This window comes from Moschus berezovskii, chromosome 8 (assembly GCF_049115385.1).
Source record: "Moschus berezovskii isolate FMDL1 chromosome 8, NW_MosBer_1.0, whole genome shotgun sequence".
In the NCBI taxonomy this organism is placed as follows: Eukaryota; Metazoa; Chordata; class Mammalia; order Artiodactyla; family Moschidae; genus Moschus; species Moschus berezovskii.
This window is the reverse complement of record NC_142467.1, coordinates 91,341,369-91,362,331: the sequence shown is the minus strand read 5'-3', so window position 1 is coordinate 91,362,331 and position 20,963 is coordinate 91,341,369. Positions and strand designations below refer to the sequence as shown.

The following is a 20,963-nucleotide window of genomic DNA, read 5'->3' as shown; positions in this document are numbered from 1 at the left end:
CCATCATCCATCAACCCACCCCCACCCACGCCACCCCTCGCTCATAGGGTATCTGCTGCTCTCAGGCAGGGCTGGATCCTGGGGTTACAGAAGCGAACAGGACAGAGCACCTGCTGGGCCAACCCCTGTTTCTCCTGCCTCTTGCCCTGGTTTCCTCCTATGAACATTCCTGTAACTCAGCAGTTGCTGAATCCAAGATACGAAGACATATTCTTGTTGATATTTTCTAGCTTAAGCTACATCCACTGTTTCCAAAATGAGACAGCAAATGAAGTCCGACACAGACACTCGAAGACCAGGTCCTCCACCAAGTCCACTTTATGGGAGAGGATCAGGGATCGAGGTTGAGTTCTCTGCCTCAAGGAGACTGTCTGGACTCGGCAGAGGACCAGCAGCAGTGGGCCCAGACTTGGGCCACAAGAGAAGGAGGAGACAAGCGAGAACTTATTTGGTCTGGAGCCTCACTAAATTGCTGCTGTGGTCTCTGGACCCCTTAGGGACACCCCCTCAATGTCTTAACCCTTATTTCCATGGCAGCCCCTGGAGTTGGGATTCCCAGGCTGAGTCACCAGGGTCACCAGGGACTGTGCTCATAGCACAAGATCCACTCTTGCAGCATTTGGAGTTTCCCTGGCCCTCTCCCAGGCCAGCCACCCTGCTCCTGAGCCTGAGCCAGAGGAAACTGATGCTGGACTGGACAAGGAATGCTTGAGGGTCTGTCTGCCCCTCCACTGGCTAGCTAGGTGCCTCAGAGTGGCCACTGCTGCTCACGGCCCCACCCTCAGCTTCTCTGGTCTCAGGGAGCTGTACTTGTTTGATTTGTCTATCCAAGAGCCATGTTCTCAAGGCTATAAGCAAGGAGATCTTTAGGCAGGAGCTCCAAAGCAAGGATTTAGGAAATGTGTGTTTGCAGCCCACCTTAACTGCAGGCATGACTTTGGTCTGAAGAGGTCAGGGTAGGGTGCTAGACTCTGCCGCACCATCCCAAACTCCCAGCCTCCCTGGCTCAGATACAGGCCCAACCCCCAATTGTCCCTGGCCTGAGCTGCAAGCCCTGGGGAGGGAAGGAAGTGGCCGACCCCCACAGCCAGCATTCCTCTGTGATGATGACAGTGTGTTCACTGCCCAGCCACCCCATCTGGAAGGCAGTTCTCTGGAAGTCACAGGGGACTCCCTCCCAAGGAGGCTGAGGCATCTCTTACAGAGCGCGACTTCCTTCAGCTGGGGGCATCAGCTTGACCTGACCAGGTTAGGGGGCAAGAACAGCTGGGGGGCTCAGAGGTCCCCTGGGAGCAGCTCAGAAGGCCACAGGGGCCACCCTAAATGCCTCGAACTCATTCTATTTCTTCACCCATTCAATAAGCACTCACCGGACATCCTCCTTGTGTTAGGTCCATTGGAGGCTCTCAGGACCCAGCAGGCTGGGCTGGGCAGGCAGGGCCACACCCTCAAGGGGCTTCAAGATAGGTGGGAGGACTCCTCCAACACATACACACAAAGGATAATTTCAGCAATGATAAGTGCTATGAAGACAGTAAGAGTTTATGAAGACCACACAACAAGCCAGTGTACAACTGGGGACCTCGGCCCTTTGAGGGGGGCCTCCACATTCCTGACTCCTCCAGCCTGCATACAGTTCGGTCCTCACATGCAAGCATAGCCCCTGCATCCACACCGCACCACGCTCCCTTAGGAACGAACGCCACCCGGGAGGAGGCTGGGGGCAGGTGCATGCAGGTGAGGCTTTTCCGAGGCCGGTATTCCCCGGCTCCCGCTGGAACTTCCAGAGGGCCACGGGCCCACGACACTGGACACCCGCCCGTCCCCCTCCTCCTCCCGCATCCGCAGCTCGCGAGCCTCTGCGCTCCCGGCGAGGTTCCCGGAAACTCCACGATTTCCCTGTCGCCGCCGCGTTTGCAAGAAACCGAAACCCTGGCCCCGCCCCCCGCGCCCGCCGGGAGCTGGCAACTGGGGCCTGCGCCCTGGGCTGGGTCAGAACCCGGCGGCCGGAGCGGCCCCTCCAGGACCGACGGGGCCGAGGCGGAGGTGGGGGACCCTTCTGAGTGCCAGGGCTGCGCTCTGCGCCCACCCCCTGCGGGTATCGTCCCCAGCGGCTCAGCACCGCCCGCGGGAAAGCTGCAATTCTAACCCGATCGTTCAGGTTGCATCCGATGGCGGAGTGCCCAGAAAGGGGTGGCAAGCAACGCAGCCTCCCGTGCAACAATGTAGAGGTGGGCGCCATTCGTGTGCGCCTACTGTGCGTCCGCCAAACCAGGGGAACGGCGCAGGGGGGATAAGAAGGAAAGGCAGGGGCGTTTACAAAGAGCTCTGTACCAAGACTCTTCACCCCTTCATCGTGGGGGGCGGGCGGCGGGCACAGAGCAGTTTGGCAACTTGCCCGAGATCACACAACCTGTAGCTGCGAAGCTGGCTGCAAACCTGTGGCCCGCAGCGGGAGGCTGGGCGAAGAAGGAGGAAGTGCCCCGGCCGGCTGCCGGCAGGTGAGCTGCCTGGCACGGGCGGGGCAGCCAGCTGCGGAGGGGGAAGGGCGGTCCCAGGACGCCACCCGGGCCGCGAGGGCTGGAGGCTTTGCTTTTCTCCTTCCCTCCCTCCCTTTCCAGGAAGCCGGCCAGCCCAGAGCCGGTCGCTCACCCCAACTCACCCCCAGCCTGGGCCGAGCAGGAATGTGGAAGCTGGCCGGAAGAGCTTGCGCCCCCTCCCCTCCAAAAACACACCCACTCTCAGACCCCGGGAAGCGCGAACTTGGGTCACCTAGGGCGAGGGGCTTCAGACCGGGACTCGATTACCCAGGACGAAGTAGGGGGTGCTGTTGCCCCCAGCAAGGCCAAGAAGCCTGCCAGGGGCGCTGGCCGTGGTGCAAGACCCATTGGCTGGGGTGGGGTGGGAGTAGGAAGGGTGGAGGAGGGTGCTGGTCCCATCCAGCCCCACTCCGGGTCGCGGCCACTGAGCCTGGCCACAGAGCTTCAGCCCCGCCTCGGGGCCCCTTGGGGTGGTTGGAGAGCCGAGGCTGCTTTTCCTCCCAACGCAGTGTTTATAAGAAATGAAACTGCAGAGGGCATCAGCGGCAGCCCACACTGACACCCAGCTCCCCCTCCGGGTTCCGGTCCCAGAGCGCTGGAGCAATCATCGGCCCACTCTTCTATCGCCAGACCCCTAGTGCTTTCCCAGTCAGCTGCAGCCTCCCACTCTGCGTTCAGGATTTTTATAGCAGCACAACGTTTATTCTGCTGTGTCATACACCATTTTTGCCTGAGTTGTGAGAGGGGAGGGGCTAGTCTCGTGCCTGAGCACATCCGCAGGGCCAAACCTGGAATTGACCCAGAGCAGGAGTGCCATTCATATTTGTTGAATGAATTAAGAAGCGACTTTCTTCATCTCCAATTAGGATCATTTCAGCTAGGGTGATGACACCTAGATTCTATCTTAGGTTTGCTTTAGATTTTATCTTTGGGTTGCTTTTAGATTATTTTATGCCTGACTTTGTGTTCTGCGCTTCATAGTTTAGGACTGCCCTGCTTCCAAGTTGCTGTGAAAATAGATGATGGCTGGGATGGACTCTTAGCATCTAAGATAACCCTCCTTCTGAACCTGAGAGGTGAAACGCCTGCTGGGTTTCACCTGCTTTGGTGACTGTGGCCTCTTCGCTGGGTAGCAGGCCCTACAGGGGCCCAGGACTGCACTACTCTCAAAAACCTAGTTAAAGCCTTGCTGGGTCCTGTACTTCAGGACTAACTGGAAGCCACCCTGGGTGGTGAACACTGAGAGCCTCTGAGAGCCTGAGGGAGGGGACGGGGGGCATGATTTGGTCCATTGAAGAAAAGTTTTCCAGAGAGGATATCTTGCCCTCAGCAGCCTGATTGCAGAGGTCAACTCAAAGGTGGTTCTGCCAGTCAGTCAGCCTCATCTGCCAGCCCAGACAACTCCAGACCCTAATACAGAACAACTGCAATAAATGTACCCTTATTGAGTGACGGTATAGATGGAAGGTATCCTTGAGTGAGACCCTGCTCCGCAGCTAACTCCGGCTGCAGTGTGAGGAATCCTGCAGAAACCCTCAGGTCTCTTGCAGAAAAACCACAGACTTTGGGACTTCCCTGGTGGTCCAGTGGTTACGACTCTGCACTTCCACTGCAGGGGGCATGGGTTTGATCCCTGGGAACTAAGATCTTGCATAATGTTCAGCTGGTGAAAAAAAAAACAAAAAAAAATGCAGATTTTGTTCCACAGAAAGTCACCACCTAGAAGGTGATAAGTAGAAGAGAAAAGACAGCATGAAAGTTGAGGGCTAGGGGGTTTTGAGGAGGGGAAGGATTTCTGGTTGGCTGCTTTGGAGGTGCTTCATAGAAGACCAAGCATTTGCTCTGGGCCTTAAAGCAGAGACTGAAATTGAAGTGGGGGGAGTGGGGGAGCGGCAGGTAGGAAGCCAGGGATGAGGAGCAAATGGAAAGAGCCAAGACAGGGGAAAAGTACAAAGTGTGTTCAGAGACTGGAAATACAGTGAAAGGTTCATGCATTACTGTGAATACATGTCGTTTGACTAATGTCTTACACTTGAGAAAGGAGTTTGACAGCCTATATAATTTCTTTCATCTTTGTAACAATTAGGACAGATGCGCAAAGAGTACTTCTATTTTACAGATGAGAAAACTGAAACCCAGAGAAGGACAGTAACTTGCCTGAGGTCACACAGCAAAGTGTCAAAAAGCACAAGAATGCAGCTTCACAACTCAAATTCTGTGTTCTCTTTCCATGGCCCTATAGTCCAAGGGTAGGGGAGTTGTGGGACAGAAGGTTGGAATGGGACACTTGGGACCACAGTCAGCAGTGCACTGAATGTGGGGCTGAGTCTAAGAGAACTCACAGAGCTCCCGTGTGTACCCTGAATGTTAGGGAGATCATCAAAGTTACAGAAATAATCCTAGTGCAGAGGTGCCTGGAGGGCAGGCCAGAAAGGGGAGGCAGTCCCAAGGGGAGGTTGTGGCAACAACAGTCTGATCCTCAAATGTGAAAGCAGGACTTGATGTAGGGAAGAAAGACCCAGAGGACCAGGTGAGGCCAAGAGGGAAGGAGGATGAGAAAGACTTCACCAGAGAGGGAGCTGGAACTAGGAAGAAATCTGTTGGGGGCAGTGTGGAAAGGGGAGACCAAGAGTTGTGTTTGCTGTGTGTGGAATCTATGGATAGGTCTGTAGGGGAGCAGCCAGAAGGCAGCTACAGTGTGGTTTTGGAGGTCACCTGCCCAAAGGGGATGGCTGGAAGTACAGAAGAGTATTTTGAGTCAGAAATGTGGAAAGGCCAGCCCTGAATTACTAACAGAAACCTAAAAAGGACAAAATGCGTCTGTCCAGCTTCACAAGGAATGTGTGATACATCTTAGAATGGGATTCATCAAGAACAGTTATAATAAAAATGTGAGATGCTTAAACAGGGGTTAGCTTTTATTTCACTGATTTGGAGTATAGCACCCCCAATCATAATAAGCATCAAGAGTATGAAAGAATCCCTAAAGTGAAAAAAAAAAAGGCAAAGATCACTTCAAAAATGTAAAATGACAATTTCACTGGTAAATACTAACACTGGGGAATTTCTCCTTAGCAAGAAAATGATTGGTGTGCACAAAGGTTTAGCTGCACAGTGTTGTCTGTATTATGAAAAAATGGAAATAACCTAAATGTCCTACAATAGGGGATTAATTGGGTAAATTTTTATTTATCCTTATGGTAGAATAATATATACCCATTACAAATTATATTGCAGAAGTACGTTTCATGACACAGAAAGACGCTCATTATAGGTGTATACATACAGATGATTATCTATGAATTAAAATTCTTATTTTAAAGCACACTTTACTCTCTCCTGTTGCCTTCCCAAGGTCAATTTCTCAGACCACATGAAATGCAAACTTCACTTCCCTAATCTCACTCTGCATTTTCCAGCAGCTATGTCAGTTTCCTAGGGGTAGGACAAGCACTCATTTGCTGCACAGAAAACAGACTTGGCAACTCAGGAGCCACTTGTTTTCTTCTCTTCTTGCTCGAAAGGTCTTGGTTTCTGTAGCGCATTCCCACTCCCTTCTGTCATTTAAAGCACCCCAACCCTTCTCCCCCTTCCCAGGCCTCAGCACCTTCCATTTGCTTAACAGCCAGGTAGCCTCATTCCTCACAGCTTCTCCTGTCTCTCTGCCTCTCAGCTCCCTCACCCATCAGTATCTGGGAGACAGCTCTGACCCATTCCTATTGGTTTCCTGGGAACCAAGCGTGGCCCTAGTCACAGCATCAGATTCTGGTGTACCAGAATTGCATTAACCCATCCATTTCCTCTGTGGGAGGAAAGCTACAGTGTGACTGACAGGTGGAATGGTGCACCCAAGAGTCTGCTTATAGCCTGCAACGCTGCAACTGGGTGCTGCTGTGGAGGGAGAGCTGGGATGACAGCAATGACACAACCAACCTGACCTGGAAGAGAGATTTACTTCTGAGTCAGCAGCTTTGGGGAGATGAAGAAAGAAGTCAGCTGGTCAGAGCTCTGGAGAGAAAAATGAACATTCAGCCTGGCCTCTAGGAGTACAAGTAGGGCAAGGTCTAGTTGTAATCACAAAAGTTCGATAGCTATCATTCCCAAAGCACCTGGGACCTGGGCTCCCCAAACCTTTAGCTAGACCCATAGCCTTGATCAAGGTAAGCAATTACTCCATTTGCCCAGAATCTCTCTGGACCAAGCCCTGAAGCCCCAGAAACTAAACCAGTGCTGCCAGGGAAGGCTCTCATGCAAGGGCCAAGTGAGGCTGTGGAGGTGGCCTAAGGCAGGAGTGCTAGGAGGAACCAAGGTTACCCCACCCCCACCCCAACTCAGCAGTCCTGGCTTCTCTGAAACCCTTCTCTCTTTCCCTAAGGCCAGCAGTGGGGCAGTCCCAAGGATGTAGATGGAGAAGCGGAAGAGGTCTCTCCCTGGTCACAGACTCTGGCAGGGGCCTTGAAAACCACGCATCATCTGCTGCCCAAGTAGGGCGTGATGTTTCACAGACATCATCTCTCTGTCACGGTAAAGCAGCAAAGTAGGGCTATTGTTTTGGAGTTGAGGCAACTACAGCTGCCAAACTGGGATTTCTTCTCCTCTTGGCAGCCCCATACAGGGTAGGCTTTCCTTTACTTCCCCGGGGAAGGTGAACCCCCCCGGAGGTGGACCACCCCTCGAACAGGGGACAGTTTGAAGGCCGAAACCCTCCCTTCTTGACACCCATTAACGGGCTTGAGGAAGCAAGTTGGTTTTCAAGGACTCAATCCTCGCGTCCACTCTGAAGAGGACGGCAGGTGCCGGGGTGACCCCCTCACCGGGGCTGGGAAGACAGAGATCCCGGGGCATCCGCAGGAAAGAAGGGCAAGGAGATGGCCTCAGGAGCTAGCAGGCTGGATGAGCGCCGAGTGAGGGGAGTAACTGCGGGCCGGGGGCGTTCGACTTTCCAGGAGCGCTTTCTCCCGGGTGCGCTGGTATGGGGGTGGAGTGGGAGCCGGCGGGGCGGGCCCGCGGTCGCCCCGGGGCGGCGGCGCCAGGCCGGAGGGGGTGGGGAGGGGCAGCCGCCCTGTACTTCCCCTTCGCCGCTAGCTCTACAACAGCCTGATTTCCCCGAAATGATGAGGCGGCGCTGGCCAATGGGCGTCCTCGCGGCTCTTCAGGGGGCGGGGCCCGGCCTGGGCTGGGGGAATCCCGCTAAGTGTTTAGATTGTCCGCGGCGCCGCGGTTCAGGCAGAGCGCGCCACTCCTTCGTCGAGGCAGGACGTGCACCCAAGTCGGGCTAGCAGAGGCCAGCGAGAGCCGTGCCAAGTCAAGGCCAGCCGTGCCCAGCGGCTCCGCGACCCGGGCATCCTCTGCCTTCTCCCTGTTCCCACTGGAATCGCGCTCCTAGCGCCCGCAAAAGCAGTCCTCGCCGGGACCCTCGGTTGCTGCCGTCGGATAGCGCTTGCTGTCGAGGTGAGCTCGCCTTCGCCGCAGGGGGCACCGGTGGCATCGGACAAAGGCGCGCTCGGGGCGCCAGGAAGTGGGGGACGAAGACCCTTGCCGGGAGAGCGACGGGCGCGCGGCGTTGCCTGGGCCCCCGCGCGGGCTCGGGAGGGCGCTGGAGGAGCCGCAAGCAGCTGCGCGGGGAGGGCGGGCAGCGGCGTGGACCGCCCACCCCGCCGAGGTTGTCCGTGCCTGGCCGCTGTCGAAGACCTGTGCGCGAAGCCGCTGGTGGCCTCTGGGTGGCCCTCTGTGTTGGTTGCGCGCATCCAAGGGCTGTGCGGGGGATTGGAGTGTATATCAGCGCGTGGGCGCCCTTTGCTCCCTGCGGCGGCTTTTCGGCGGTTCCAGCTCAGGGCCAGCTCCCAGGTTTCAAGCTGTCTCTGCAGGTGGCGGGGGCTGGGGCCGGCTGCGCTGGGTGGTTGGAGGACCTCCCGGGACCGCAGGAAGAGGCGCCACAGGTGTTCTTTGGGCCACTTCGCCCAAGGAGGGCAACCAGGCCGAAAGGGTTAGCGTGCGAGCCTTGGCACCGTGGCTGTCAGGGAGGCATAAGATAGATTGGGGGGTGGTGGTGATGAGGATGCAGGGTGACTGTCCATTAGGGAAGGTGCACGGCTAGTGACAGACAACAACTCAAACAGGGAAATTTCTTGGCATCAAGCAAAAGAAGCCCCTCTCTTCCCAAATAATTTGAATTTGGGGAGAAAAGTCCTAGTATTTAGATACCTGTGTGTTTTATCTCTTTTCCTTAACATAAATCTTGAAAGTATCACTTGGCATGACTGTCTCCTGTCTAGGAGGGGCTGAGGGAAGGAGTGTGTTGCTCAAGATGCTGAAAAGATTTGGAGGGAGGTTTTGTTAGAGAGAAAGTCCCCTTCTGCGTGATTGTAGTACTTGGTATCTAGATGAGGGAAGGGGAGGGTAACTAAATGATCTGGGGTGGGGCTGGGTAGTGGCCAGGGACTGCTCAACAGACTCCAAACAGGAGCCTTCTGTCTTCTCTTCACAGCCAACATGCCCATCACTCGGATGCGCATGAGACCCTGGCTAGAGATGCAGATTAATTCCAACCAAATCCCAGGGCTGATCTGGATTAATAAAGTGAGTGGTACTCTTTGGATGTTTCTGCCACTGTTTTAACCTATGTTCTTCAGGGGTCCAAAGCTTCAGATGCAGTTCAAAAAGGGAAGTGATAGGGAGTAGGTAGATGTATTTCCCAGTGGATCCTGCAGGGAGTGTATAAGACCCAGCCCAGGCAGGGCCCTACTGTCTGCTTTCTGCCCACCTCCCTTCTTGAGGTATGCATGGGGCATCCACCTGAGGCCACTTACAGTTTTCCAGCAGCAAGATTCTCCCAGCATCTGCAGAGCCAGAGTTCTGGCCTGTACTGAGGGAGAACTCTACAGGCACACACAGCCTTCTAGAGGGCTCCACTTGGGCAGATAGGAGACAGAGAAGTGGGCATTGCTGGCAGGAAGAGGTGGCTGACCCAGCAGGTGACCCAAGAGGCCTCTTGCTGTTGCAAAAAGAACAGACCCTGAAGGCTTAGTAGTACTAATTGTATTCATAATAATAGCTAATGCTTACTGTGCTCACTTACTAGGAGTGAGCATGGCACCATGTTAAGTATGTTACTTACACTGTGTCATTTAATCCTCAAAGTAGCCATGTGAGGAAAATTTTACTAATATCTCCATTTTCAGATGAGGAAACAGGCACTGAGAGGTAGATAATGAGATCCCACAAAAAGCGATAGAGCCAAGATTTGAACCTGAGCAGCCTAACTCAAACCACCAGTAATGATAACAGTGTGACCTTAGCTTTTATATTTGTTACTGTGTTGTTGTTTTTTTCCCATTTCATGGAAACCAGTGAGGGATAAAGAGGTACAGTGTCAATGCCAGGGTCACACAGGTAGTCATCATCCAAGTCTGGTCCTGGGCTCCTGCAGGTATATGACCAGAACCCCCTTTGTAGGAGCCAGTGTTCACAGTTGTTCTGAGAAGCCCCATATAATGGACCAAATTCTCACTTCCATGTTGGTGCTGACAAGCCAGAGAGAAGCATCCAGGGGTCCTCTGTATGGGTCCTAGGACATCTGTAATGAGCAGGAGGAGGTCCTTGCTGACCCGATGATGCCATAGCTCATCAGAACCATCCAGAGGGATGGACCAGTCTACTTAGGCCATTGTCGGGATGGACCAGTCTATTTAGGCCATTGTCGGGATGGGTCAACCCCAGCCAGATGTCAGGGTGAAAAAGGGAAGTCAGTCTTTTCCCAGACCTGGGGGGTTGGGCAGATTAAGGCCAAAAACCTGTGGTCTCTGAGTTGACACAGCTTTGTGTGTACGTGTGCTTGTGTGCTGTATAGGAGGAGATGATCTTCCAGATTCCCTGGAAGCACGCTGCAAAGCATGGTTGGGATATCAACAAGGATGCCTGTCTGTTTCGGAGCTGGGCCATTCACACAGGTGAGCGTGCTGGAGTCTAGCTTAAGAGGAGCTGGAAAGAGAGAAGGAGAGGCACTTCTGTTAACACAGAGGATCTTCACTGGGGTCTCTGAGTTCCCTGAGATGTACATAATTCAGGGTGGGCAGGGAGCAGGCCTTTGTTTTGGGGGAGAGGTTCATCATTTCAGCAAGTTCACAAAGGAATTTATAAAGCCAAAATCTTAAAAAGTGTGGTTTCATGGAGTTTGTGGCTGAATTAAAGTTCTCCCAGGCAAAAGCAGTGGCAAGTATGGACACTGAAAAAGATCCAGGCCTTCCTTTTTCTTGATGTTGACTAATGGTCCTGGGCCCATCTGGTTGGCAGCCTCCTTTTATCCTTCAAGGATGGGGCTCTTGGCCCATCTCGGACCACTTAGTCCACCTATCAGTAAATATTCTTTGCTGCCTACTCTGTGTCCTCTCCCATGTTTGGAACTATCAGATAAGCACCAGTCCCTTCTTTCTGGCTGCTGACAGCCAAAGAGAGACTGCCTTGATCTGTGACAAAGATAGCACTTTGGGCTTGGCCTCTCTAGTGCTTCTGGGGAGGCCTTTCCCGGAGGCTTGCTGGATGTATCAAATGGCCAAGTCTGGGCATTTGAGAAGCCCAGGGCCTGCACCAGTGTCATCCAGGAATACCTGCTGGTTTGATCATTGTGGATCTCTCGCAGCATGCAAGCTTTAGGGATAGCCTTGCCTTTGTCCTTCTGAGCCAGGGCACAAATGAGGGTCCCCGCCTATAGCCCTGATGATCCTCTCCACCTTTCCTGCCCACTAGGCCGATACAAAGCAGGGGAAAAGGAGCCGGATCCCAAGACCTGGAAGGCCAACTTTCGCTGCGCCATGAACTCACTGCCAGATATTGAGGAGGTGAAGGACCAGAGCAGGAACAAGGGCAGCTCAGCTGTGCGGGTGTACCGGATGCTCCCACCCCTCACCAAGAGCCAGAGGAAAGGTAGCCACAGCGCTCTGGGGCCTGGGGGAGCCCTCAGGGAGAGAGGGAAGGAGGAGGAAGGGAGCTGGGGCCGGCATGCCTGCCTCGACCGGGGCTGGGCTGACAGCCTGTCTGCCCCACAGAGAGAAAGTCCAAGTCCAGCCGAGACGCTAAGAGCAAGGCCAGGAAGAAGGTGAGTGTGATCCTAAGCAGTTAGCCTTTGGTCTCCCGAGGGTCAGGGTGGGTAGTGAAAGGAGTGCCACAGCAAGCCTGGGCCTGAGCGTCCTTCTCCTTCTACAGCCGTATGGGGAATACAGCCCTGATACCTTCTCTGATGGACTCAGTAGCTCCACCCTGCCTGATGACCACAGCAACTACACCGTTCGCAGCTACATGGCACAGGACCTGGACATTGAACGGACTCTCACTTCAGGTGAGGAGGGCTGGGTCTGTCAGGGGGACCGTGTAGACTGGTGGGGAGGCTCTTACTTTTGGATCTAGCGGTGGCCTGTTGGGGCAGGCTATGCGTGGGGGCGGGGGATGCTGGGTATCCTGGCAAACTGAGACAGCACACAGCTCTGACCCTCAGTTTCTCTTGTCCTGAAGCGCTGTCACCGTGTGGCGTCAGTAACTGGTCCATTCCTGTGGAAACTGTGCCAGATAGCACCAGCGACCTGTACAACTTTCAGGTGTCGCCCATGCCCTCCACCTCTGAAGGTTCGTGCTTCTGGGGCCTGGCCTTCCTGTTGGGGTCCAAGGACGGGTTTCCTGAGGGAGAAAAGACGCTCAGAACTCCACTTGGCACTGAGCTGATTGGTGGGCTGGAGAGGAGAGGTGGGAAGAGCTGTGGCTTCAGGGTTCCAGAGGCTGAGTCACCAGGACAGCGTTTTGCTCTGTAATCTTCATGGCAGGCAGACATCTGCTGGGAGGCCAGTGTGTGTGTGTGTGTGTGTGTGTGTGTGTGTGGGAAGGGGCAGGGGGACCGGGTGGGCGAGCACTTCAGGGTGAGCCTGGCTGACCTCAGCTAACCTCTCTGCTGTTCCCCATCCACAGCTGCAACAGATGAAGACGAGGAAGGGAAATTAACTGAGGACATCATGAAGGTAAAAGCCCCTTCCTTCCTCCTTTGGTGCCTTTTAGAGGTGGCTACTTCTCAGTGAGGGCTTCCAAACTGGAGGGTAGGCAGCTGCTGCTGCCGCTGCTGCCGTAATCTGTTGGCTTGCATAGTCCGACAAGTGTCATGTCCATGTGGTTGGGGACCACTGACCTTTTTGGCTGATGGGAAAGAAACACTGTGGGAATGAGGGAAGGAGGGAGGCTGGGTTTCTGACATGCTGTCCTAAAGCAGGCTTCAGATAGCTCTGACTCAGCTCCCATCGGTTCTGGGTCCCTGGCCTGTGTCCTCCGCCCCAACATGCCCCAGTCCTGTTAGTTTGGGAAATGCACATCAGGTTTCAATAATCAGCCTTTGGGATTTATAACATGATGGCTTTTTTTAAAAAAAGCAAATTATTCTCCAGGTTTTTTTCTGCTTCAGTTTTTAAAATAAATACAAAAAAGTTTTTGTAGTAGCTGTACCCAGGCTGTGTTCCTTCAGCCCAGAAAATAGAGATATGTGCATAATTCCCTCTCTCTAGCTGAAATTTCTCGGAGAAGGCAATGGCAACCCACTCCAGTACTCTTGCCTGGAAAATTCCATGGGCGGAGGAGCCTGGTGGTCTGCAGTCCATGGGGTCGCTAAGAGTCGGACACGACTGAGCAACTTCACTTTCACTTTTCACTTTCATGCACTGGAGAAGGAAATGGCAACCCACTCCAGTGTTCTTGCCTGGAGAATCCCAGGGATGGGGGAGCCTGGTGGGCTGCCGTCTATGGGGTCGCACAGAGTCGGACATGACTGAAGCGGCCTAGCAGCAGCAGCAGCTGAAATTTCTAGGCATCTTTTCTTAGCATGTTAACCATTGCTGTAAGCCACCTTCCCAGTTGGTATGTCCTTACCCTGTAGAGAGGGAGGTCTTGGAGAGTCTGTACCAGAAGGTAGATGTGGGAATGTTAGCCCAGGGCAGACCCTCACCTCCGGGCCTCTATCCTAACTGCACTCCACATATGTATCCATCTGAGAATATGAAAAGAGCCAAGGACCTGATCCTGGCTGGAAAGCTTTGGCTCACTGGGGGCAGGGCCAGAGGGTGAGTCTGTATTGGAAGTGAGCTGATGGCTTCTTATTTATCTGTCCCCAGCTCTTGGAGCAAACAGGGTGGCAGCAGACAAGCGTGGATGGGAAGGGGTACCTGCTTAATGAACCTGGGGCCCAGCCCACCTCTGTCTATGGAGAGTTCAGTTGCAAGGAGGAGCCAGAAGTTGACAGTCCTGGGGGTAAGAAGACCCTGGATCCCTATGGTTTCTCAAAGATGGGAAAACCATGGAGGTGGCGGGGGAGACTTGGGGGCAGGACGAGATAGCAGCAGAGGTAAAGCATCCTTCTTAAATTCATCTGGGTACAGACAGCTTGCAGACTGGCTGTGGCTCCCAGGCCCTCGGGTTTGCCTAAGATGAGACTGCCGAGGGGTAGACAGCAGGAGCTGCTGTGTCTGTGCCTTCCAGGAATGGGCTGGAGGGTTGGTGGGGTAGGGGAACACACTTGCCTCTTCACCCCCCAGTCCTCACACAACCTTCTTTATGTCTTCTAGGGTATATTGGCCTGGTATCTTCAGATATGAAGACCATGGATGCCAGCTGGTTGGACAGCCTGCTGACCCCAGTCAGGCTGCCCTCCATCCAGGCCATTCCTTGTGCACCATAGATGGGCCCCCGGCCCCCTTTGACTCCTTCAGGCAACGGGGCCCGGCATCATGGTGGTGTGGTGCAAAGAAGCAGGAATCCTGTGGCCCTTGATATGATGAAGTGTAACCCCACTGCTGACCAAGGATGGGGCTTTCCGCCTCGGGACAGTGGCCTCTTGCAGTCCGGCAGGGCAGGGTCTGGACTCATCTTGTGGGGTAAAGCTGGCCCTGCCTCCTGGGAAGATGGGGTTCTGAGACTGGTGTGTCAGGTGGCAGTCTCAGACAGGAGTCAGCCTCCAGCTTTCCCCTCTGAGCCCCACTGCCTGGAGAGGGTTTTGCTATCCCTGAGCTGGCCCGAGGAAACGGACCAGTGACCTCAGAAAACATGGCACCAACTCCAGGGCTGGCCTGCACTAAGAGACAATTGCACTAAGTGAATCCTGTTCCCAAAGTAACCGCCTCCCTTCCTAGCTGAGCCCTGGGGACTGTTCCAAAGCCAGTGAAATGTGAAGGAAGAACGGGGTCCCTGTGGGACAGTGCCCCCTCTGCCCCAGAGGAGCTCTGCCCTGCTCCCTGCTTAGGCTGAGAGGCTTGTGAAAAAACCTGGCACTTTTTCTTGTGGACCTTGCCACATTTCTGATCAGAGGTGTACACTAACGTTTTCCCAAGCTTTTGGCCTTTGCATTTATTTATACTGTGCCTTGTCCTGCACCCATGTGCCCCCTCAGGCAGGCCCCAGCAGCCCCCAGCAGGCCCAGGGAGGCAAGCATGAGCGCCTTGGTGTGATTTAAAATTGAAAATATCATCTGACCACTAAGTCATGTGTGACCACACATGTACATGATTGTAAATATGTACATTTGTCTTTTTATAAAAATTGTATTGTTTATAAGGGTTGTGGCCTTTTATTTAGAGATAAATCGTAGGTGATTTTACTTTTAATAGACACATTCTGATGGATTCATTGTTGGCATCCTGCCTGAGCTTAACTTTGGGATGAGTGGTAACACACCTTTTGTGAAATCCTTTCAGTTGTGGTCATGGAGAAGATGTTAGGAGAAAGGACAGTTGTGGCACAGGGATATGTTCATGTAAATACAGTCATTGCCCTTGGCTATACGGGTAGAGCTATGAGTTGACTTGGGGCTCCTGGGGCCCAAGGAGTGTTAGGTTTTGAGTTCTTCTGAGGAATGTGCCATAAACACTAATGTTTTGCTATAAACTCAAATGCAAGTGTATTTAGGTGCTACTTCACAAAGTTATCAGTTGGCACAGCATGGCCACCATCAGAACAGACACCAGCCCCATAAAGATCCCTGAGGCCTTCTATGCAGAGCATAACATGCTGTCCGTTTTCTGCAGTGATGGGAATGTTCTCTGTCTGTGTTGTCCACTACAATAGGCAGTGGTATAGTCACATGTGCTAAACCAAACACTTGAAATGTGGCCAGTACAACGGAGGAACTGGATTTAAAAAAATTTTTTTTTGGCTGTGCTGCTCACATGCAAGATCTTGTTTCCTGGACCCGGGATAGAACACATGCCCCCTGCAGTGGAAGTTTGGAGTCCTAATCACTGGACGCCAGGGATTTCCCTGGAATTTTAAAGTTTCATTTAATTAGTTAAAATTCAAAAAGCCACACGTGGCTAGTGGCTACCATATTGGACAGTGCAGGTAGACACTGGATTGGGAGCATATTTGAGGGGGAGGGGCTGGGGTGGCTGGAGGACACTGGGGACTGGGGCTTGGGACTATTCACCTGACTGTTCGAAAGTATTTTACTGTTTCGACAGCCAATAATAACTGGTGCTGAAAATCAGCCCTGCAGTGTACTGTGAAACAGCTCCATGCACAAATGTGTTAGGAAAACCTTGGATGAACTTGCATCCTTATTCCACATCTTTTCAGGGTTCTGGCTAGGCTAACACACACAGAATCCGGGTGAAGAATCAGGGCAGTGTTTCTGAAAACTGCAGGTTGGGAAGCACTGATACAAGGCAATCTTCATTGCCAAGTCAGAGTGAGGAGTCAGAGGTCTGGAAGTGGGCTTTTCTCATTTCTCTGCAGGCTGGCTCTGGGGCTAAACAGCACCCAGCAGTAGGCAGGCTGGCCCAGGAAAGCCAGCAGGCATCAGTAGTATCCTCCAGGGAATGAGGCCATGGCAGTGAAGGGGTTGCTCAGGAAAATCAAGCCCTGTGGACACGCCTTCCATGTTCTTGGTCTGAGAAACCCCTTGTTGGGCTGAGCTGTCTGAAAAGAGTGTGAGAGGGGGAAGGCTGAGTGGGAAAATAAAAAACTGGAAAATGGGTAAAAGTTCAGTCAGCCGTTCTCTGCAAAGCTTAGGAAGTGTTGTTCCTTGAATGGCAGGTGGCCTCCTGCTGGGTGGGCATTCTTGTGGAGGCCTAGACAGACTCATCTCAAGCCCTGCCCATCAGAAGATCCACCTGGATTTTCGAAGAGTAACATCACCTGGAGACAGAAGGAGAGGAATAAGGCCTTCCCCAGCTCTTCCAGGGCCCAGCCCTTAGAGTGAAAAATAGTATTTGGGGAAGCCAGACTTCTATGGCTTCCAACTGGGGGCTTGGCAAGGTCTAGTGGGTGGCTTTTCCAACTAATGATGGCTGGAAGTAGTGTGAAGCCAGGTAGATCATACCTAGGAGGGATGCCGGGGAAGGCATGGAACCCAGAGCAAACAGCAGGGACCTCAGACTTAATCCCTGACAGTAAGTAGGCAGTGGATATGCTGAAGTTCCAGATAGGTATGGAAATCTCTCAAGTTTTAGTACACAAAGTTCATCACTTATAAGTTTCCAAAGTGGGAAAGGAATTCCATCAATGAGCTCCCAATCTCTAGAGCCAAGATGGAGTTTCTAGAGTCCTGGTCTCCAACTCTTCATACCCTAGGCATCTGAGACAACTGGAACCAATTCCTTGGAATGTCCAGGAGGGGCCCCCAAAATATCCCCCTCCCCATCACAAGTGTGCTGGGTCCCAGGGGCCAGACCTGGAAGGGAAGTGTGAGATGGAGCCAGATTTTCCAGGATGGTGAGCTATCTTACCACGCCTGAGGAGAAAAAGGAAAGTCCAATGCTCACTTAAGGATGATGGTAGCTGACACTAACTCATTAGCCAAATAGTGCCTGAAATGGAACATCAGTATAATCTGTGTCAGATTTGGGAATAATAATTTAAATTCATTCGAAGAACCTGCCAATGCTTTTGTGGCTTACTCCCAAGAACTTCAGCTGAAGCACTAACGGTAGAAGTTCTTGGCTGAGGGACTAGGAGTTCATAGAAAGATCTGCTTTGCTGGGGTTGTGATAACATCATTGTCATGAAGGATCACCTTCCAATGGGATAAACCAACAAAGTAGGATTCAGGCACACCAGGCAGAACTGCCAAGTCTACAGATGTTCCAGGGCATTTCTGGTTAGTAAAAGGGATTTCCTCACCTTACTCTGAAGGTGTCACTTTAATTGGGCTGTTGCTCATTCAGCTCACTTGGCAACAGAAAGAAAGCTAGAGGCTAGTATGCTAGCTTCCTAGAAGACCTTTAGGGAAGACATGCCAATCATCCCTTCTTGACATATCTGAGTGCAATATCTCTCAGTGCACTGTGTGCAAGATAAGCGCTTTCTCAGATCTTTCTGGAAGTCTTGGGTGGGGCCTGCCAAAGACAGAACTGAAGTCTTGGAAAAAGTCCTGCGCCTGGTTGGAGGTGGAGTCCTTTCCCTTGGAAGTGATGCCCCCAGGCTGGTGGGGCTGGGTCACACCCAGGCTGTCTGTCATTCTCTGGGAACATTTGGTCTTCTTTTACACAGTCTGCACACGTCCAAAAAGCCTTGTGTTAGCAAGGTACAGGATTCCTCAGCAGTCCTGCTGAAGCACCCAAGAAGCTTCTGTCTGTCAGACGTAGCGCCCTTTCTTAACTTGGGCACAACTAACCCTCCCATCACAACGATATTTGAAATTCATCAGAACTCTGCACTCACCTTTCCCACTCGTGCCAGTCAAAGGGGCAGAGGCTTGCAGGGAGAATGAGGAGCTCATGTACTTCTTTTCCCAGGAGTCAAAGTACTAGGCAGAGTGAGGCTTGCCTTTGTCAGCCAGGGCTCGCCTGGGAGGCCAAATCTAAGGCAGCACGAGGGTACACACGGCCACATGGTTTTCCCAGCTCTAGGCAGCTCCCAAGAGACCCGTTTCTGCCCATTTCCTAGGGGTGGGGAGTTGTAGAAGAACCCCCTGCTTCTGTAAGGTCAACGGTGAGGCAGGCTGACAGTCTATGCTGAGTTTTAATTGGGAAGATACTGGAGGCAATGAGGCCAGGATGTGGGGACTGAGCACAAGGGGAGAGACAGACATTTGCCCACCGCAACATCCCTCATCCAGCTCCACAAGCTCAGAGAGGAGCAGAACTGATAAAGGACCTCAGAGTCCGGCGAGGTGGTGACAGCATGCCCTGAGTGCTCACTCTTCACCCAGTGCCTGCCAAGCTCCCTGTGCGCACCGTGGCTCTGGCACCCGCTGCAGCCCCTGTTCACAGACACGGAAACCAAAGCTCAGCTGGCACGAGGTGCTTGTCCGGGATGATTCAGCTAACCAGCATGGGTCCTGGATTCCAACCTACATCTGTCTGCCCAGAGCCCAGACGGGTTCCACAGTGTCAGGCTGTCCACACAGGGGGAAACTGAGACCTCGGGAAGACGTCTGGGATAGCTTGCCTGGGGCAGCTAGTATCTCATGCACAAAAATCATTTGTAGACACAGAGGGAAGGCAGTAGAAGCTGCAGCTGCCCCGACATTGTGTGGGACCCCGTTCTTCAGCTCCCTGCCCCCACCCCAGGCAATGAGGCTGTGGGCCACTGGGGCTGAGGGCCCCAGTGAGGTGAAGCTTGACATGGTCCTAAAGGGAAGTGATGCAAATGCCCTGGAGGCCACCTGCAGTTCAGTGGGTGGGGCCCCCGAGGGTAGAACACAGACTGGCCTGTGAGTTGGCCTCAACGCAGGGCTCAGCCCTGCAAGTCTCTGTGAACCAGCTCCCAGCTCCAGGGGACTCAAGCCTGCTAGGCCTTAGCTCAGCCCTAGGGATCCAAGAGGACTTTTTCAGCTGCGTTTCTCTCTGAGCAAGGCAACCGGGTCTCTCTTGTTCTGCCGTAAATCAGAGCCTTTGCTAAGTCCTTGGGGCCCTCAGAGATCTGGACTCTGGCTCTGGGTATGAGCCAAGGCTGTCAATGGTGCATCTTAACTCTCAGACACAAGGCTGGGGCCACCCTTTGGCTGTTTTGAGTCTAATCCTGGGTTTGTGACCCCTGAGAAAACCCAGCATCTCTGGCAGCCCTACATCAGGTGGGCTCTCAAATTCACTGGCAAGCTTCCTTCAGGGAAGGCCTCCCCCACGCTTTGTATCCTGCTGAGAGACAGCCTGGGTGCCGCTCATCTCCATTTCTGGCCATCTATCTTTGATTGGCTTGGGTCCTTCTCTGTTTCTGCTCTCCCCTTTCCCTTACCAGCCAGGTGGATGTGGGGTATGTGGTTCTACTACCAACTTCTCCCTCACACTGTCAATCCCAAATAGGCCTAGAACTATAGGGCAGGTGCACAGCAGTTAAAAATATCCAGCCACACCTTTGCTCAGACAGGTGAAGGGGTACGCTTGGGATCATAGTTCAGGAGCAAAGTAAGTGGCCCAGGCCATCTGAGTCCTCAGGTGGGGATTGTGGGGAAGGAATTGTGGGGAAGGAAAGGCTTCTCTGAGAAAACTGACTTCATGGAACGAGGAAGTTGTGCGGTTGTGTGGAGCTGGTCTTTAGGGATCTGGTGGGTGAATAGGGAGGGAGGGAGTCATTATGCCTGAAGAGCAATTGCTTTCCTTAAAACTGAGAGAAGTCAAGAAGTCCTTTCATGTTGCCCACACCATGGTGATGATGAACCGGGGTGAGGCTGCTGCCCTTGCTTTTGGGAGGTGGGACGTGGCTGCCTCTGATGGGGATTTGGAGCTCCCCTCCCGGTGCTCCTTCTGAGCTTGACAGGCGGAGGGGCGTGGCAGGGGAGGGCCCGAAGGATGTTCAAGCTTCTAAGACTCAGAAGAGCATCTGAAAACAGTTCATTGCCACACTTCTGTCATGAACTGGCAAGCCACTTGAGTTCTCCTCCTAGAAGACCATCTGCCACCCACTTGAGAGACCTTCCTCAGGACACTTGGGAGGACCCCAGTTTTGGTCTCTGGCCAGACTGAGACAGTTGCAATGCAGTCTTGGGGCCCTCGCAGATCTGACTGTTCACACAGGCAAAACCTCACCAGCCCAGTGCCTCTTCCCTTCCTGTCTGCTACTTTCCCACGTGCCCAACCTCTCTGACCAGACTGGAAGCTCCACCAAGGCAAGCAGCTCATCTCCATATTCTCACAGGAGGAGATCCTGTTGAGGCGGGATTGGCGCTTGAGAACATCTCTTCCAAAATGCTGGGCCGGCAAAGCCCTGCAGTTAGCATCTGCTCACCTTCTCTGCCCACAGTCCACTGGCTTGTCGGAGTCCTTCCTTGGGGGATACTCATGGCTGGACTCTGGGCTGCAGGGAGCAGGCAGAGAGACAGGGAGGGCACAGAGTGGTAACTAGCTCTGACCCTGCAATGCAGCCTTGGGCAGAATGGACCATGACCAGCCAGAGGCCAGAGGCCCCAGAACAAGGGCCACTGTATCCCGCGACATGCAGCACAACCCATCTGTGTCCCTCATTGGG

General features: G+C 53.3%; 2 protein-coding genes across 2 annotated transcripts; one reads left to right on the top strand and one right to left on the bottom strand.

Annotated features, from left to right (window-relative positions):
- Positions 1-1,507: 1,507 nt before the first annotated feature.
- Positions 1,508-2,242, bottom strand: LOC129558705 (uncharacterized). The gene has a single exon (XM_055430074.2). It carries the CDS (start codon positions 2,240-2,242, stop codon positions 1,508-1,510), a length of 735 nt encoding a protein of 244 aa, XP_055286049.2.
- A 5,614-nt stretch (positions 2,243-7,856) lies between these two features.
- IRF1 (interferon regulatory factor 1) lies at positions 7,857-15,116 on the top strand. The gene is made up of 10 exons (XM_055430071.2): positions 7,857-7,991; positions 9,028-9,119; positions 10,390-10,489; positions 11,286-11,462; positions 11,585-11,634; positions 11,742-11,874; positions 12,048-12,158; positions 12,495-12,544; positions 13,682-13,817; positions 14,132-15,116. Exons 2-10 carry the CDS (start codon positions 9,033-9,035, stop codon positions 14,242-14,244), a joined length of 957 nt encoding a protein of 318 aa, XP_055286046.1. The 5' UTR covers positions 7,857-7,991; positions 9,028-9,032; the 3' UTR covers positions 14,245-15,116.
- Positions 15,117-20,963: the final 5,847 nt, after the last annotated feature.

Coding starts and splice junctions, on each gene's coding strand:
- LOC129558705 (XM_055430074.2), bottom strand. CDS start 2,242: ATGGCGCCCACCTCTACATTGTTGCACGGGAGGCTGCGTTGCTTGCCA.
- IRF1 (XM_055430071.2), top strand. CDS start 9,033: ATGCCCATCACTCGGATGCGCATGAGACCCTGGCTAGAGATGCAGATT. Junction 10,490..11,285: donor GAGCTGGGCCATTCACACAG/GTGAGCGTGCTG, acceptor CCTGCCCACTAG/GCCGATACAAAGCAGGGGAA. Junction 12,159..12,494: donor CATGCCCTCCACCTCTGAAG/GTTCGTGCTTCT, acceptor CCCCATCCACAG/CTGCAACAGATGAAGACGAG.